General features: G+C 51.8%; 1 protein-coding gene across 1 annotated transcript in view; it reads left to right on the top strand.

The window, feature by feature from the left end:
- LOC102910078 (kinesin-like protein KIF19) overlaps nucleotides 1-17,541 on the top strand; it is a 51,976-nt gene extending 34,435 nt beyond the window's left edge. Inside the window, exons 14-20 of the mRNA XM_042268271.2 lie at nucleotides 1,541-1,662; nucleotides 6,852-6,979; nucleotides 8,854-8,962; nucleotides 9,088-9,420; nucleotides 10,884-11,034; nucleotides 12,947-13,054; nucleotides 15,430-17,541. Of these exons, the coding sequence (XP_042124205.1) occupies nucleotides 1,541-1,662; nucleotides 6,852-6,979; nucleotides 8,854-8,962; nucleotides 9,088-9,420; nucleotides 10,884-11,034; nucleotides 12,947-13,054; nucleotides 15,430-15,530 (1,052 nt within the window). The 3' untranslated portion in view covers nucleotides 15,531-17,541. The remainder of the gene's footprint in view (nucleotides 1-1,540; nucleotides 1,663-6,851; nucleotides 6,980-8,853; nucleotides 8,963-9,087; nucleotides 9,421-10,883; nucleotides 11,035-12,946; nucleotides 13,055-15,429) is intronic.

Raw genomic sequence — 17,541 nt, forward strand, 5'->3', positions numbered from 1 at the left:
GAGTCATGTCCACCACATGGAGCCCATGTCTAGAAGCTCATCTGTGGGTGGTGTCCCATTTATGGCTATTATGAACAACACTTCGGAGAACATTCGTGTTCAGCTTTCTTTTCTTTCTCTCTTTCTCTATTTCTTTTTTTAATTTATAGAGACAGGGTTTCTCTGTGTAGCCCTGGCTTCCCTAGAACTCACTCTGTAGACCAGGCTGGCCTCAAACTCAGTGATCCACCTGCCTCTCTCTCCCAGGTGCCACTACCGCCCAGCCATGTTCAGTTTGTTGTTGTTGTTGTTGTTTGTTTTTTGAGACAGGGTTTCTCTGCATAGCTTTGTGCCTTTCCTGGAACTCACTCTGTAGACCAGGCTGGCCTTAAACTTACAGAGATCCGCCTGGCTCTGCCTCTCGAGTGCTGGGATTAAAGGCGTGCGCCATCACTGCCCGGCCCATGTTCAGTTTTCCACGTTATACTTCTTTTAGTTCTTTGGGGAATATGTACCAGGAGTTGGCCTTTAACTTTCAGTTAAACTTTTATTTATACTTTGGGACCGTTATCAGTCTTTTCTCTCTCTCTTTCCTCCCCTTTCCTGTTTTGGCAATTCTGGAGATGCCAGGCAAGCACACTATCACTGAGCTACATGTCCAGCCCAATACTGTTAGTTTTTGATTGAAAGGAACATGTCAGCACAACAGAAAAGGATGTGTTTATTTGTTTGTTTTCAAGACAGGGTTTCTCTGTGTAGCCCTGGCTGTCCTTGAACTCACTCTTTAGACCAGGCTGGCCTCGAACTCAGATCCGCCTGCCTTTGCCTCCCAAATGCTGGGGTTAAAGGTGTGCACCACTACTGCCTAGCCAGAAAAATAATTTTAAACTTCAGCTGGGGAGTAGCTCAATGGTAGAGTGTTTGCTTAGCATGTTTGACACACAGGACTTACCAAGTGCAATGGTGCACACTTTTAATCCCAGCACTCGGGAGGCAGAGTCCCGTAGATCTCTGTAAGTTCAAGTCCACCCTGGTCTATATAGTGAGTTCTGAGCCAGCCAGGGCTGCACAGTGAGACTCAGCCACCCCCTGCCCACCAAAGACCCCGAACTCCATCTCCATTACCACATACACAAAACTCATCATAAAACTCCAAACCGAGCAAGGGCTGCCACCTAGTTGGTGGAATGCTTGCCTAGCATTCGTGGGGCTCTGGGTCCAATTCCCAGCACTGTATAAACCAAGCATGGTGGCTCACACCTGTAATCCCAGCACTCAGCAGGTACAGGCAGGATGGTCAGAGGTTCAAGGTTATCCTCAGCTACATAGTGAGTGCAAGGCCAGCCTAGGCAACATGAGATCCAGTCTCAAAAATATTAAGTTAAAATGGGTGGGACTATAAAAGACAGTGTACTGGAGAAGAAAACTCCGTCCAGGAAGTTCCTCCACTTCAAACACTCCAGGAAGGGTGTTGCCCTTCTTGGCACATGGGAGTGGTTTTCACCTGGCCTGAGGTGGTGTGCTGTACCTGTTCTGATGGCTGCTCTCTTGGCTTCCTCAGACAACGGCATTTCAGCCCCGGAACCTCTGGAGCAGCAGTACCGACTGTTCCTCCGGGAACTGGGCGAGGGCACATTGGACCGCCTGCTGCTGCAGCTCTCAGTGATGTCCAGCTCCATCCAAGTGAGTCTCACTTCCCCCACCTCTGGCTAAGGCCGCCATCAGCAACATCCCATGATGCTTTGTGCTAGGCCAGCCTGTGCTGTGCACCAAAGGAACGGGGAAGGTAACTAAGGAGACATGAGCCAGGGGCCCAGGGTCAGTTCCAGGTGGAGCCTGTGCCGAGCCACAGGCTGCGTGGGGACAGGGACCAGCACCAGACGATGAGCTAGGGAGATGGCTCAGTCAGTGCTTACTGTGCAGAGATAGGGACCTAAGGCCCTGCACGCACTAAAAAATGCCTGTCGCCCCAGTGGCTCCCTGGGGCTCAGTGTGCAGCCATTCCTGCTGAATTGATGAGCCCCAGGTTCAGTGAGAGACCCTGTCACAAGAAGAAAAAAAAACAAACAAGGAAAACACCCAAAGTCTACCTCTGCCCTCTACATGATGCACTGTTCTCCAGCATGTGCACGCACATATGAACATGTGTACACACATACAAATTCATGGTGCACACATGTACACAGGGGAGGTCAGCAGGTCTAACTAGCACAGCCTGTCCAGTGAGCAGTAGAGCAGGGTCTACTAGAGGACCTGGTGGCTCTGGGGGCTGTTCCCTGGGGTCAGGCCACCGGTGCTCTTTCTCTGATCATGCCTCTCGTCCTTGGCCATACCTGAAGAATCTGAAGTGGGTCAGGCTGGTGGGAGGGACTCTCGGGTGCATCCTCTGGAGAACCCAGAGAGATATTTGAATGTTCTGCCCCTCCTCTGGGTTCTTGCAGGCTCCTGTTAGGAGGAGCCGTTTCAAATTCTCTCTTTCTTTTGGTTTTTTGAGCCAGGGTTTCTCTGTGTAGTCCTGGCTGTTCTGGAACTCACTCTGTAGACCAGGCTGGCCTTGAACTCACTGAGATCCGCCTGCCTCTGCCTCCCAAGTGCTGGGATTAAAAGTGAGAGCGCCATCACCTGACTTGTTAGAGTATTTTGGGGAGAATCGATTGAGACAGAATCTAGTTACATAACATAGGCCAGCCTGAAACTTTCAGTCCTCGGGCCTCAGCCTCCCGGGTGTTAGGACTGCAGGTGTGACCACCACACCTGGCTCTAATGTTTAGCAGTTCTGGGCTCATGTCCTATTAGAGTTCCCCTCGACCCCTACCCCAGTGGGCAAACCGCCTGTTATAAAATCTCTCTCCAGAGAGGGTCTGTATCAGCCCGTCCTTGTCCCATCAGGACATAGTTTACATTTCGTTTCACTCTGGATTCCTAATTCTGTGGGTTTGCACCAACAGATGAAACAAATATGACCATTGTAGGACCACACCACTCAGCATACCTGCCCGAAACATCTGATGCTCTGCTGCTTTTCCATCCCTCTCCACTGGTTCCAAACACCAGGGGTCATTTGTGGTTCTTGTTGCTTTGGGATGCTGGAGATGGAACCCAAGGCCTGTGAATACTAGACAAGCACTCTACCACAGAGCCAAGCTCCTAGTCCCTCACTGGGGGATTCCAGGCAGGTGCTCTACCACTGAGCCACACCCCAACCTCACTGGGGGATTCTAGGCAAGTGCTCTACCACTGAGCCACACCCCAGCCCCTCACTAAGGGACTCTAGGCAGGTGCTCTACCACTGAGCCACACCCCAGCCCCTCACTGGGGGATTCTAGACAGGTGCTCTACCACTGAGTCACACCCCAGCCCCTCACTGGGGATTCTAGGCAGGTGTTCTACCACTGAGCCACACCCCAGCCCCTCACTGGGGATTCTAGGCAGGTGTTCTACCACTGAGCCACACCCCAGCCCCTCACTAGGGGATTCTAGGCAGGTGCTCTACCACTGAGCCACACCCCAGCCCCTCACTGGGGGATTCTAGGCAGGTGTTCTATTGCTGAACCATGCCTCCAGCCCTTCATTGGGGGATTTAGACAGACACTTTGTCATGGATCTAATCCCCCGTGGGTTTTGTTGTTTAGATTAGTGTGTGTGTGTGTGTGTGTGTGTGTGTGTGTGTGTGTGTGTGTGTCCCTGACATTGGAGTTATGGGGTATTGTGAACTGCCAGACATGGATCCTGGGAACAAGACTTGGTCCTCTCTAAGAGCAGCAAGTGCTTTTAACCCACGAACCATCTCTCCAGCTTCCAGCTGCGCTGGCCCCACCTCCCAAGCCACACATCTGAGTTTAGTGCCCGTGTCTTTGTCCAGTCTGCAGTCCAGCACGGGATCTGTGTTTCCTTGAGCCATTGTGTCTCCTTCATCTTCTCAATCTGGAAGAGTCCTTAGCTTCTCTGACACTTGAGGGTGCTACTGGGCTGCTCTGCAGAATGTCCCTTACTTGGGGCTGGACTGGCATCTCCTGATGATCAGCCTGATGAGCTGGTTGTAAGGATCACACATGGGCAGAGAAGGCACAGCCTGAGGCACAGAGTGTGTCTTATTAGCCTGGACTTCCGGGTTGAGGCAGGCGGTACTTGCTGCTCTTTCTCTACAAGTGTGAGTGTGTGAGAAAGAGAGAGAGACACTCAGGATGCTGCAGATGCCACTCCGAGCCTTGTGGTGACTCTGTCCCTGAGCCCTGCCCCCAGCCCTACTGTTCTTTGGCTCATAGAGACCACACAAGCATTTGGCTTCTGTGAAACTCTTGTTCAGCACACTGGGCTCTGGTTCTCAGCAGGCAGTGTCTTCTCACAGCACAGGGCATCCCCTCACCCACATCTGGGCATCTCTAGCGTCAACTTCTTCGAGCAGATGCTCAGGGTGCAGGAGCAGCCTCTGGTGTTCTCAGTAGCGTGGCTAAGTGGACCAGTGGCAGGAGACCATTTGGCATACGTCCTACAGTGAGCCCTGCTCTCCAGTGTCAGCACGCGTGTGTCTGGAGGGGTCGGGGCCGTACCTCCTGGGTTGCTCAAGGCTCATGGACAGAGTCACCACGCGTGTGTCTGGAGGGGTCAGGGCCGTACCTCCTGGGTTGCTCAAGGCTCATGGACAGAGTCACCACACGTGTGTCTGGAGGGGTCAGGGCCGTACCTCCTGGGTTGCTCAAGGCTCATGGACAAGCCTTGCTAAGCCACCTGCCGCACCTGCAGGGTTCTCTAACACGAATCTCAAACGGTCTTATTCATAAAAACAAACCTGGAGCCAGGTACTGGGGTGAACACTGAAAGATCAGAGAAACAGAACAGGCCACCGTCAGCCTCGCCTCGCCAGTTCCTCAGCTGATCTTGTTTCCTCAGACTGAAAGCTTCTGAGTCCTCACCCAAATGGATCTCAGTTGACCTGCTGCTAAAAGCCTCAAAGCTCAAAAGGGCTCTAGTTCCTGGTCCTCATGCCGTATCTACCTTTCTGCTTCCTGCCATCACTTCCTGGGATTAAAGGCGTGTGTCAACCATGCCTGGCTGTTTCCAGTGTGGCTTTGAACTCACAAAGATCTGGATGGATCTCTGCCTCCAGAATGCTAGGATTAAAGGCGTGTGTGCCATCATTTTCTGGCCTTTATGTTTATCTAGCGGCTGTTCTGTTCTCTGACCCCAGATAAGTTTATTAAGCTGCACAATATATTGGGGGACACAATATCACTATAAGTTCTTCCTTTTTTGGCGTGTATAATAAGTGTGTATGTACATGCATGTGTGTGTGTGTGTATTTATTTCTGCACATGAGCATATGTGTGCAAGTCCATAAGGGGTGTGAATGTCAGAGGACAACCTCATGGACATGATTCCTCAGGTGCTGACTGCTATATTTTTTTTTGAGATGGTCTCTCAGTGAACCCCAGGCATCCCACCTGTCTCGACCCACCCCCCCCACCCCCCCACCCCCGAGAGCTGGGATTACAAGTGTGAGCTACCCTGCCTGGCACTTTTTTTCTTTTCCTCCTCTTTTTTCATGTGTACATGTGTGTGATATGCATGCATGTGTGTTTGTGTGTCCCCATGTGAGTGGGCACCACATGTATGTACAGGTACACAGGCACAGGTGTGTGCATTCGCATCTGAAGGCCACAGGTTGATATTGTGTGTCTTTCTTGAGTGTTCTATACCTTATTTATTGGGACAGCCTCTGGCTTGAACCTAAAACTTGACAATAGAAGTCATGTATGCAGCCAGAGTGCTCTGGACATCTCCTGTTTCTGCCTCCTGAGCACTGGGGTTATAGATGGGGCGTCCTGGTCACCTGGCCTTTATGCTGACCATCCTCAGGTCCTCATGCTTGTATGGCGAAAGCTTTATCCACTGAGCCATCTCAGTGGGCACAAGCTAGAGTCATCAGAGAGGAAGGAGCCTCAGCTGAGAAAATGCCTTGATGAGATCCAGCTGTGAGGCATGTTTTCTTTTAGTCATCAGTGGGGGAGGGCCCAGGCCATGGTGGGTGGTGCCATCCCACCATGGTCTCTGAGCTAGCCATGGGAAGCGAGTCAGTAAGCAGCTCCCCTCCACGGTCTCTGCATCAGCTCCTGCCTCCAGGTTCCTGCCCTGTTTGAGTTCCTGTCCTGACTTCCTTCAGTGATGAACAGCGATTCTGAAGTGTAAGCCAGATAAACCCTTTCCTCCCCAGCTTGCTTTTTGTTCATGGTGTTTCATCGCAGCACTAGAAACCGTAACTATGACAGGGGCAGTACTGAGGGGTGAACTCAGGACCTTGCATATTCTAGGCAAGTGTTCTACCACCATTCTGACTATTTATATTTTATTTTTGTTTGCTTGAGACAAGGTCTTACTATGGATGTAGCCCTGGCATTGCGCGGAACTCACTGTGTAGACCAGAATTGCCTTGAATTCACAGAGATGCCCCTGGCTCTGCCTTCTGAGTGCTGGGATTAAAGGTGCATGCCACATGACTTCCATGGCATTAAACAAACCCACACCTGTGAAGCCACTGTGAAACCATTTCCATCTTCTGGAACCTTCTCTTCTTCCCAAATCGAAATTCTCCACTTACTAAACACTAGCTTCTCTCCCCTCCCTAGTCCCTGGGACACTGCCACACTGTGGTCTGCCGAGTGACTGTCCTAGGAACCTCCTGTGAGTGTGGATGGAGCTTCCCCTGTTCCCATGATGGACACAGGTTAAGGAGCCCTGGCTGGGGCCCCGGCTCATGGCTTCCTTTGACCCTGATGGAGGGAGTACACCAGCTTTCCCATGACCCGCCAGAGACCTTCGGCTTAGTGACACTCTCCTGTACCCCTGATGTCCTGACTCTTCTCCTCTGCTTCCAGGATGGTCCCATTATGAACGTATCACCCCCACCACCTGAGGAGACCAGTGGAGAGCCTCCAGGTGACAGGCGGGACCTCCCATGGGGTGCCACATTTGAGCTGCCCCAGATGCTCCTGGAGAGAGACAGGTGGGCACAGAGCCTGGGCAAGAGTGAAGGTACCAGGTCCTGGGTGGGGCCGAGGCTGTGGTTCTCAGGCGCTCTGCCGACACAGCGAAGCTCACCTCAGAGCCCATGGCCCCTCCTCCAGAGGCCTTCTCGTGTCCTCCTCCTGTGCTCGTCTTAAGTGAACGAGGTGCTGAGGAGGTCGCTCAGGGGGACAGGGCTTGCTTTGCCGGAGTCCAGTCCCCAGAACCTACATAACATAACCAGGCAGGATGGCACGTGTGTGGTACCATTTCTGTGATGAGGAGATGGAGACAGGCTGCCACCTTGGGGTTCACTGGCCCAGCCAGCCTCACCTGCTTGGTGGGTTCCAGGCTCCATTTCACAAAAGCAAAATGAACAGTGTCTAGAGAATGACAGTTGATAGTGTCCTCTGTCCATCACGCGCCGCAGAACACACATGCATATACACCTCCCCCTCATGCATCTGCACAGACATATGCACCCATACATGCATGTATACACACTTAAAGAATGGTAAGCTCACTACAGGAGGTACTGGCTACATGGAACAGTGGTGAGCTGAGGTATGTGAAGAGTCTGAGGCTGGAAATGGCCTTTTCGACTCCTGGGTGTCTCTGCCCTGAATGTGTTCAGTGCCGCTTAACCCTGCCCCAAAGCCTCCCTCCCCTCCTCCGCTGTTCTCGTTTCCTGCAGCACTTTCCAAGAGGAAAAGCCACACCAGCAAGGTAGATGCGCATCGGCTCCGTCTGTAAGTGGACAAGCTCACGTCTGACCCTTCTGTGTGACTGTCTTGTTGCTCAGGCTGCCTTAACAAAACGCCATATTCTGGGCAGCTTAAGCAACATGAGCTGTCTCACAGTTACAGAAGCTGGCAAGCTTAGCCTGCCAGAGGTGTGAGGGAGCCTGGTGAGGGCCTCTTCCTGGCTGGAAGATGGCTGCCTTCTTGCTACGTCCTTACATGATGGGGCAGGAAAGAGGGAGGGGGACAGAGCACAGAGGTGATTTCCATATCTTTTTTTAATTTGTTTTTGTTTACTGATTTTTTTTTCTGAGATAGGGTCTTATGTAGCCTTAAGGCTGACCTTAAGCTCACTATGTGGCGGACGATAATCTTGAACTTGTAATCTTCCTGCCTCCACCTCCCCAGTGCTAGGGTTATAGGCATATCCAATGTATGCAGATGGAGCCCAGGGCTTTGTGCATGCGAGGCAAGCACTGTACCATGTGATCAACAGCCCCAGCCTGTCCCCCTTGCAGTAACCAGGGACTGAATCTAGCCGGGCCCTAGCGTTTCACTAGAAACTCCAGACAAACTGATCCATGATCCTAGTCCCTCCCTGGGGGATTCTAGTCAGGTGCTCTTGCCAAGCTAGTTTGAGGGTACACTCCATTATGTGGAGAAGACATGACTTCCACAGTTAAGAAGCAGAGAGATGAATGCTGATGTTCAGCTCACTTTCTCTCTTTATTTAGTCCAGGACCCCAGCCCATGGGATGGTACCTCTCAGATTTAGGGTGGGTCTTCCTACCTCAATTAACCCAATCTAGATAACCCTTCACAAACAGCCTAGAGATTCATTTGCATGGTGAGTCTATATCCCATTAACTTGACAAACCAAGACTGAACATCATAGCTGTGCATCACTACCTTAGAGGACAGCACACGACCCACTACAAACCTGTGCTTCCCCCTGGATACCCAGAATAGGTGACCAGCATGGTCCCAGCCACAGCAACATAGCTGAGGCCAGCATCTTGCCCAGCACATGGACCATAGTGCTGTGGGCTGGAGCAGCAGCTGAGGCTGGATCCTAGCTGCCCAGGCTGTGACAAAGGACACAGGGGCTCCAGAGTGTCTCCTGTTTCACCCACAGTGATGGGAACAGGTCTTCAAAGAACACTCCATTGTGGAGGCTTGGAAAGCAGGACTCTCTTCTCCCTCCTCCAGCCCTCCGCATCCTGCTGACACCCCCCATGCTTGAGGTTGGTATGCAGGGGGCTAGCTAGAGGGAGGCCCCTCCCCAGTTAGACTGCATGGGGAGGGACTGCCTCTGGGGTCCCATGCTGTGACTGCAGTGACTGAGGGTGGCCTGTGGTTTCTTTCACAGAAGCCCCATGCTCTAGGAGCCAAGAGCCTGGTCTCCAGACTGCAGCCCACAGCTGGCTTGGAGCTGAGAACCCCACAGCCAGCAGGAGAGATGAGCAGCCCCCCTCTGAGTGTCCAGGCCCTCAAAGAGATGGCCCTGGGCACCAAGAGCATCGCCCTCATAGCAGCCAGCCGTCGCTGCAAAGTGTATGACAAAGAGGGCAGCTGCCTGGACTCCAGGGACCCCAGCCCTGCAGACTGGAGGTGGCCCCATGCCAGCCCCAGCAGGGACCGCTCTGTGGAGAGGAAGACAGGGAGGAACAGGTCACCCTCGTTCACCTGGAGCCTGCAACAAGTACGTAGATGTCTGTCCGGTTGCTGGGTGTGGCCGGGAGGGTAGAGGGGCGCTCACACTACCACACATGGTCAGGATCCCTGCACTTGAAGTAGAAGAAGAGAATGCCCACACGACACCTATATCCTTCACAGTGCCTGAGCGCACTGCATGACCCCCAAACAGTGTCTGCTTATGTTTTGTGCAGTTATAACCCCAGAAATGCAGCTCTGTGACCTGAGAATTTTTATGTGCTAATTCAGGTTAGTTAGTTAGTTAGTTTGTTTGTTTGTTTGTTTGTTTGTTTTCAAGACAGGGTTTCTCTGTGTAGCTTTGCGCCTTTCCTGGAACTCACTCTGTAGCCCAGGCTCGAACTCACAGAGATCCTCCTGCCTCTGCCTCCCAAGTGCTGGGATTAAAGGCATATGCCACCACCGCCGCCACCACCAGCGGCACTAATTCAGTATTAAATACTTTCTTTCCTTCCTCCCTCCCTCTCATCCTTCCTTCCATGGTACTAGGGATAGAACCCAGGACCTTGCACGAATTAGACAAAAACTCTACTTCTGAGCCACACCCCAGCCCCTCACTGGGAGATTCTAGGCAGAGGCTCTACCACTGAACCACACCCCAGCCCCTCACTGGGGGATTCTAGGCAGGCACTCTACCACTGGCCTATGGCCTCAGCCAGTACTTGTATTTTAATCTAAGGAAAGGGTCATTGGTTGGCTTTAGAAGAAGTCTGCTAAGTGGCATGTCAGAGTCAATCCTTGGGTCTACCACTACTGCCTCTTTCTGTGCTTCCAGTGTTTGGTATTGGTTAGTGACCGAGGGTCTGGCCAACCTACATCCACAGGGTATTTACTGACTTGAGAGTGATATGAGGACTGGGCATTGTAATGCAGGCTTCTAATCCCAGCATTTAGAAGGCTGTGGCTGGAGGGTTGTGAGTTTGAGGCCAGCCTGGGCAACATATTGGGACCCTGTGTCCAAAACTCTAAAACCAAAAAAATTGAGAAAGACAAAAAGCAAGCAAGCAGCTGATATGTTCAATATAAAAGAAGGGAAGTAGCAGAAATAAGAGAAAGGAGAGACAGAGAGAGAGAGAGAGAGAGAGAGAGAGAGAGAGAGAGAGAGAGAGGAGGAGAAGCAAGCTTTTGCTCTTAGTCACGAAGGCAGGAAGAACCCAGTGTCCCACTTGGAAGACAGGAGGGTTCACTTGCTTGGGAGTGTCTGCTTTCCTGTTCCACTCAGGCCTTTACCCGTGCAAGGGAGGGAGGGGCTGTACTCCATACGCTGCCCCGTGTGTCACACAGCCCTGAAAGCCCGCCGTAAGGGAGAGGGGGGGAGGCAGACTCATCTATCTGTTTGCTCATTTACTTGGGGCTGGTTCTGCTACTCGGGCACACAGTGGGTGTTTAATGAAAATGCCCTCGCATCCTTACACTCTGCCCTTCCTTCCATGTACCTTTTCCACACTGCAGACGACGGAGAAACATCAGCCCTCTACGGAACATCCATCCGAGAGCCAACTGTCCCCAGCACACCTCCAGCCACCAAAGCCATCAGGGAAGAGCTTTTTCCCTGCTGTCCCTGTGGCCTCCAAGATGAAACCCAGCCTCAGTTTTCACACAGGTATGGGTGTAGTTGGGGTTGTTTTTTTTTTAAGCTCTGTGGGAGTCCACCACCTAGCTCCCAAATAAATGCACGGAAACTGATTCTTACTTATGAATGCCGAGCCTTAGCTTGACTTGTTTCTAGCCAGCTTTTCTAACTTAACTTATCCCATTTCTCTTTAACTGTGTTTTTGTCTCTGGACTTTTTACCTTTATTTTATGTATCTTTCTTTCCTTCATACGCCATGGCTGGCCCCTGGCATCCTCCTCTTCTCCTTTTCTTGTTCCTCATTCTTCTTTTTTCAAGCCTAGATTTCTCCTCCTATTTATTCTCTCTGCCTGCCAGCCCCACCTATTTTTTCTCCTGCCTTGCTATTGGCTGTTCAGCTCTTTATTAGACCAATCAGGTGTGTTAGACAGGCAAAGTAACACAGCTTCACAGAGTTAAACAAATGCAACATAAAAGAATGCAACACATCTTTGTATCATTAGACTAATATTCCACAACATATGGGGGTCAAAGAAAGAAAGAAAATGTCTTCTGTATCTCCAGTCATACAAGCCAAAGACAGGGAACAGTGTGGCTGTCACCTGCTGTCTGTGCTTTTTGGCTTTTGTTCTTCTTAGTTTGATGAATTGATTGTTGGGTGGATGTGTCAGTGACCTGGAAAGTTAGGTCCATCCTTTCAGATCTGGACTCGGAGTTTACTTCTGTCTAGATATAAGCCAGTTGGGATGGATTTGAACTGGTGAGTGTTTGCCTCGCATGTGTGGAGTCCTTCTCAGCACCAGATGGTGTGTGGTGCATGCCTACAATCCCAAAACTTGGGAAGTGGAGGCAGGAGACTTCAAAACTCAAGGTCATCCTTGGCTACATAGTGAAGGATGTAGGCTGGGCTATATGAGACCCTGATTCAAATAAAACAGAGAAACTTTTTTTAAAATTTGTTTTGATAAAGGTTTTTCTGTGTAGCCCAAACTGGCTAAGATTGCCATCCTCCTGCCTCAGCTTCCCGAGGACTGGGATTGCAGGCATCACTGTTCTATTTATAGACGTGGAGTTCCATGATCACAGAGACACTTAGTCCATAATGTGCCACACGAGCTTGAGCAACCACGGAAAAGCCCAGCGCTGCAGTGCATATCTGCAGCCTCTGTCCTGGGGCAGACACGAAGCTCCTAGCCCAAGCAATGAGCTCCAGGTTCAGTGAGAGACCCTGTCTCAAAAAACAAAGTGGAAGGATGTGCATGGTGGTGCACACCTGTGATCCCAGGCGGAGGCCGCAGATCCCTGTGAGTTCAGAGCCCAGCCTGGTCTATGTAGTGAGCTTCAGGCCAGAAGGGCTACACAGTGAGGCCTCAAAAACAAACAGCAAGCAAAGGGTGCAGAGTGATGGTAAAAGACACCAACATTGACCTCTGACCTCTTCACCCATGCAAAAACCCACATGCACACACATGACAGAACACATCGGTGCCGCGTGGTCTGTAGAGAGTTATACTCTAAGCCTGTGATCCAACCCTCAGGAATCTTACACAGAAGGATCATGAGTAGCAGGCCAGCCTGGGCTATATACTGAAACCCTGTCTCCACAGCAAGCGGTGGCTGGTGAGGTGATGCATGCCCTTACCACCAACTCCTGGAAGACTGAGGCAGAGGGACTGAGTTTGAAGCCAACCCAGACTACCTAGGAAAATACTTTCCCCAAATCTCTCTCTTCCTCTTTCCCTCCTCTTCCTCGCTCCCTGCTGCTCTTCCTCCCCCTCCCTGTTCCCCACCCCCCCCACTAACCCCCCATTCTCTCCCAGCCCCCTGTGGAGCTGAGGTCCCAAGGAAGCAGACTCACGTCCTCCGCCCTCCGTAGTCTGATCTCCAGGCCTGGTAGGTCGTCCCGGCAGCTAACGCTTCCCATCGCTTGTTTCTCCTTCAGATGAAAACACACTTCATGTGCCGGAGGTCAGCTTCACCTTCCCCAGCGCCATGTGGCAGAGCCACGCAGCCCCAAGCCGGCCTCCCCTCCTGCCACGTGACATCCGAGGTCAGTGGCTGTACCTCCAAACCTGTACCCCCCGTCCTTACCCCACCGGCATCTTGGACACTCATGTCCCGTCTGTGAGAGAATTGGTAGAAGGGTAGCAGCCTCCCATACTCTCCAGGCCTCTGCTGCTTGTGAACTCTTTGGAGGACTGCAATATCCTCAGAAGACAGGGTTGGGAATGACCTAGGCAGCGAGTGGACAGCCTGGACTTGGAGTTGAGGCCTCTGTCTCCCTTGCCCAGCTTGTTCTGATCATCAGAGGAGACAGTGGGGACCAGGTGGCTTTCCAAGCTGACCTTGTCCCGGAAAAGTTTCCTGGCATCCCTGACGGAGCTCTTCACTCCCCTCCCATACATTTCCCCTAACTTTGAATGAGATGTCTGGTCCAGAGTGAATGGCTGGAAGCTGAGGGTCAAGGGTCAAGTGGGCAGGAGAGGGCCAGACGCAGGGGGGAGGGTTGGCGGGCTTCGAGGTTGTAGGGCACAACCTTGTAGCTGGGGATGAGATGCTAATAGAACACTCCTGCTCAGCGGAGTCGGTGGGTAGAAATGAGCTGGGCCAGGGTCAGGAGGAGGAGAATGGGGGATGTGTGTCTCAGGGCTCTATCCTGGGGAGGTGGCACCAGGGGACTCAAGCCAGGGATTAGGTGTCTGGTGGGCAGATGGGCACTCAGGTGAGTCCATTCCCTACCCACTGCATGTAGATCCTCCAGGTTCTTTTAAAAGTATTCTCGTTGGGGCTGGGGCTGTAGTTAACTCTATGCATGTTTGCCTTGCAAGTGTGAGGACCAGAGGTAGATCACTGAAATCCATACAACAAAAGCCCAATTGGGGCATGTGTTTATAATCTGAGGAGGCAGAGATAGGGAGGTGCCTGAGGTTCACTAGCCAGCCAGCCAGCCTAGGGCCCAAGGAACGACGTCTGGGAGAATACTCTGCCCTCTACAAATGTTTATTGTCCTGTAGACACACTGCACACACCTGCACACACATCACACACACAGGTATTATTATTTCATTGCATAACTTCAGCCCTAATTTATGATCTAGGATAGCACCTTCCCCAACCAAGTATATAGTCACGACATAGTCCAGGCTGGCCTGGAAGTCACAATCCTCCTCCCTCATTTCCTGAGGGTTAGGATGACAGTGCCGGGGGGCCATTTCATGCCCAGCTCACCCTGGTTTACTCCTCCAAAGCCAAGGCTGTTGTGGTTTGCTTAACTGAGCAAGATCCCAGCTGAGGCCTTCCAGGACAGGAAGTGCCCATTCTGCACGAGAGTCGACAGTCTTGGTGTCAGTCCTGAGGGTCGCAGCCTCGTCCCTCTTCCTCCCCATATGACTTCTTCTAGTTTTTTTTTTTTTTTTTCTTTTTTTGGTTTTTTGAGACAAGGTTTCTCGGTGTAGCTCTGGCTGTCCTGGTACTCACTCTGTAGACCAGGCTGGCCTCCAACTCAAAGAGATCCACCTGCTTCTGCCTCCCAAGTGCTGAGATTAAAGGCGTGCGCCACCACCGCCTGGCCCTATTTTTTTTTTTAACTTGAACCAAGAATGACTAACTCACCACGGGCTTTACTGGACCCCAGCTGTGAGGTTGGCCACATTAGTGTCCATGTTCATGTTGTCTTCATCTCAAATGGAGAAGCCAGAGCTACCCTGATCCCCTCCTGGCCTGGCAAGCATCCTCTGGCATCCTTAGTACCATCTTATCATCCCCTAAACCACCTCACAACCAAGCCTTGGATGAAGTCAAACATCCCTGGGAGATCGGATTACCAGGATTGTAGGGAGCAAGTGGGAGGTCCTACCTGCTATCTGACCTCATTTCCTGCTGCTGCATCCTACCCTCCCCCATGCTGCTGTTTGGAAGAAGAAAAGATTAAAGGGCTCTGGGGGAAGAGGTCTTCCCGGTGCTGACTGGTTAGCCAAGCATGCTGAGTGATGGAACCTGTATTATTGTGTCTTTGAGTGTGAGGGATAGGAAAGGGTCCACGTAGGTCCCCATCCTTGTTGCTTTGGCCAGAGCTGCTGGGCACGTTATCAAACAGAAGGCCCTGAGTGACCTGGGAGCAGGGAGGCCACATCAGCCTGCAGGCTGAGGAGAAAAAGACTTGGAGGTCACACATGATACCTGGAAGAGGACTCTGGTATTGATGAAGTCAGGGGCTGTCGTGTGTGTGTGTGTGTGTGTGTGTGTGTGTGTGTGTGTGTGTGTGTGTGTGTGTGTGTGTATGTGTGTGTATGTGTGTGTGTTTTCCAGGCCCTGTGAGTATTGAGCAGCGTGTGGCCACACATGGGGCTCAATTCTCAGTGTCTAGTGAGTGTTGGCTTCTCTTTCGTTGATCTGGCTACAAACTAAAGTTTCCCCTCACCCCAGGGTCTACAGACAGCAGAGGCCGGCGTCACAGCCCACTGCCACCCAACAATCCTCCCAAGCTCCAGGGTGGCAGTGCCAAGAGACCAAGGCGTCCTAAGTAGATGGCAGCAGGAGCTGGGGACCTGGAAGGCCGAGAGTCCTGGGGACGCCAACACTGGACCAGAGATGGAGAGTGGTACAGGACACAGGGATCACCTCCATGGCAAAGGACCTGTCCAAGACCCCCATTTTGTCTTTGGGCCTTTCTTGGATCATTACAGTTGCTGAGGATGCCCCCTGGGATATCCCTGGATTCCAATGACTGACAGCCCATGGCTCACACTCAGGCTGTAGGGGTCCCTCAGATGGGATGGAAGAATATGTCCCCATCACCAGCACTGAGCAGTCTGCAGGTGGTTCTGGGGGTGCCAGCACCAGGGGAGACAGGATGGCTCTTTTCCTCCAAGCTCCCACAAGCTTCCCAAGCTGTCAGCCATGCTGACAGGGGAGCTGACGGTGGTGGGGAGGCAGGAGGAGACAGCCAGGGCCCGTGAGCTCTGTCTGCTTTGCTTTTACTGGGACCTGCATGGGGAGGACCTAAGAGGCTTAGGAGTTTGGGTCTATTGATACGTTTTATTTGAGACAGGGTCTCATGTAGCTCAGGCTGGCCTTGAACTTGCAGTGTAGCTGAGGATGACCCTGAACTCTTGATTGTCCTGCCTTCCTCTCTCAACTTTTCAGATTATAAGCATGGGCCATCACACCTGGTTTATGTGGTGCTGGGGATGGAACCCAGGACCCTATGTGTGATAGGCAAGTACACACCCTACAAACTGCCACATTCCCAAGGCTTTCTGTCTTAAAAAAAAAAAAAATGGCGGGAAAAAGAGGACACAAAATTGAGTTCCACGTTGACAAGACACTGCCTTGTCTGTTTTTTGTGTTTGAATTTTGAGATGTGGGCAGGGTGGAGGGTAGAGGGCTAGGGGCGGGGTGATCAGGCTGAACAGGCCAGGAGAACACAGTAGTCAATAGATTGCTTCTGTGGTTCCTGCCTCTGCCTCTGCCCGAGTTCCTGCCCCATCTTCCCTCAATGATGGCTGACAGCTATCAGCTGAAATTAACCCTCTCCTGCCCAAGCTGCAATTGGCATGGTGTTTATCACAGCAACAGAGAGCAGACTGGGACGCTGCCCTTTATGACCAAGACAGAGGGACGGGAGCTAGGTGGACTGTGACTTCACCTCCTTAGGTGGCAGCCCCTTGACTAGGAAGTAGGTTTTAAACGTGTGTGTACCTACCTGGCCCAGAAATGTTGAGCAAATGCCACAGCTGGATGCTGGGGGTCATCCCTCCTTCCTGCTGTGACAGCTGCTGCCAGGGAAGCCATCACCCATTTGGATTTTTCCAAGCTGCTTGGGGAGGGGACTCCTATATTTGGGGGCTTTGCTGGGACCGCTGTGAGCCCTGTTGATACCCCCAACTGTGGTGAGGCGGTGGAGGGTGTACCGGCTGGTATCTCAGGCCCCTCAGGATCAGGTGCAGCGGGCCCCAAGCCCCACGCTGTGAACCTTCAGATGGGGTGTAAGGTGACTTGTAAGACTTTAGAGTCACAAGCAAACATTTCTGTTTGTTTGTTTGTTTGTTTTAAGACTGTTTTCTGGGTAGCCCTGCTTGTCCTGGGACTCACTCTGTACACCAGGCTGGCCTCGAACCCAGAGATCCACTTGCACAAACTTTTTAATTGTGAAGATGTTTCACAATGTTTATTAGGAAGAATGTCACTAACCCACTGGAGGCTTGAGCCTGTCAGTCATGCCTGAACTCAAAAAGAAAGTGGAAAGATGGCTGAGTGGGTAAAGGGCCTGCCATTGCAATTGTGAGGACCTGAGTTCAGATCCTCAGAGTCCATGGAAAAGCTGGTAACATGAATAATGTATGTCTGTGATCTCAGTGCTCCATTTGTGGGAGGGTGGGCTACAAGGGGGAGACAGAATTTCTGGAAATTTGTAAGCCACTTGGGGGGCATATACAGAATGAACGGGAAAACCCCGCTTTACACAGAGTAAAAGGCACGGACTGACCCCGGAGGTTGATCTCTGACCTCCACACATACCGTGGCACACAAGAAGTT

The sequence above is a fragment of the Peromyscus maniculatus genome, chromosome 23 (assembly GCF_049852395.1).
Source record: "Peromyscus maniculatus bairdii isolate BWxNUB_F1_BW_parent chromosome 23, HU_Pman_BW_mat_3.1, whole genome shotgun sequence".
NCBI classification, from domain to species: domain Eukaryota; kingdom Metazoa; phylum Chordata; class Mammalia; order Rodentia; family Cricetidae; genus Peromyscus; species Peromyscus maniculatus.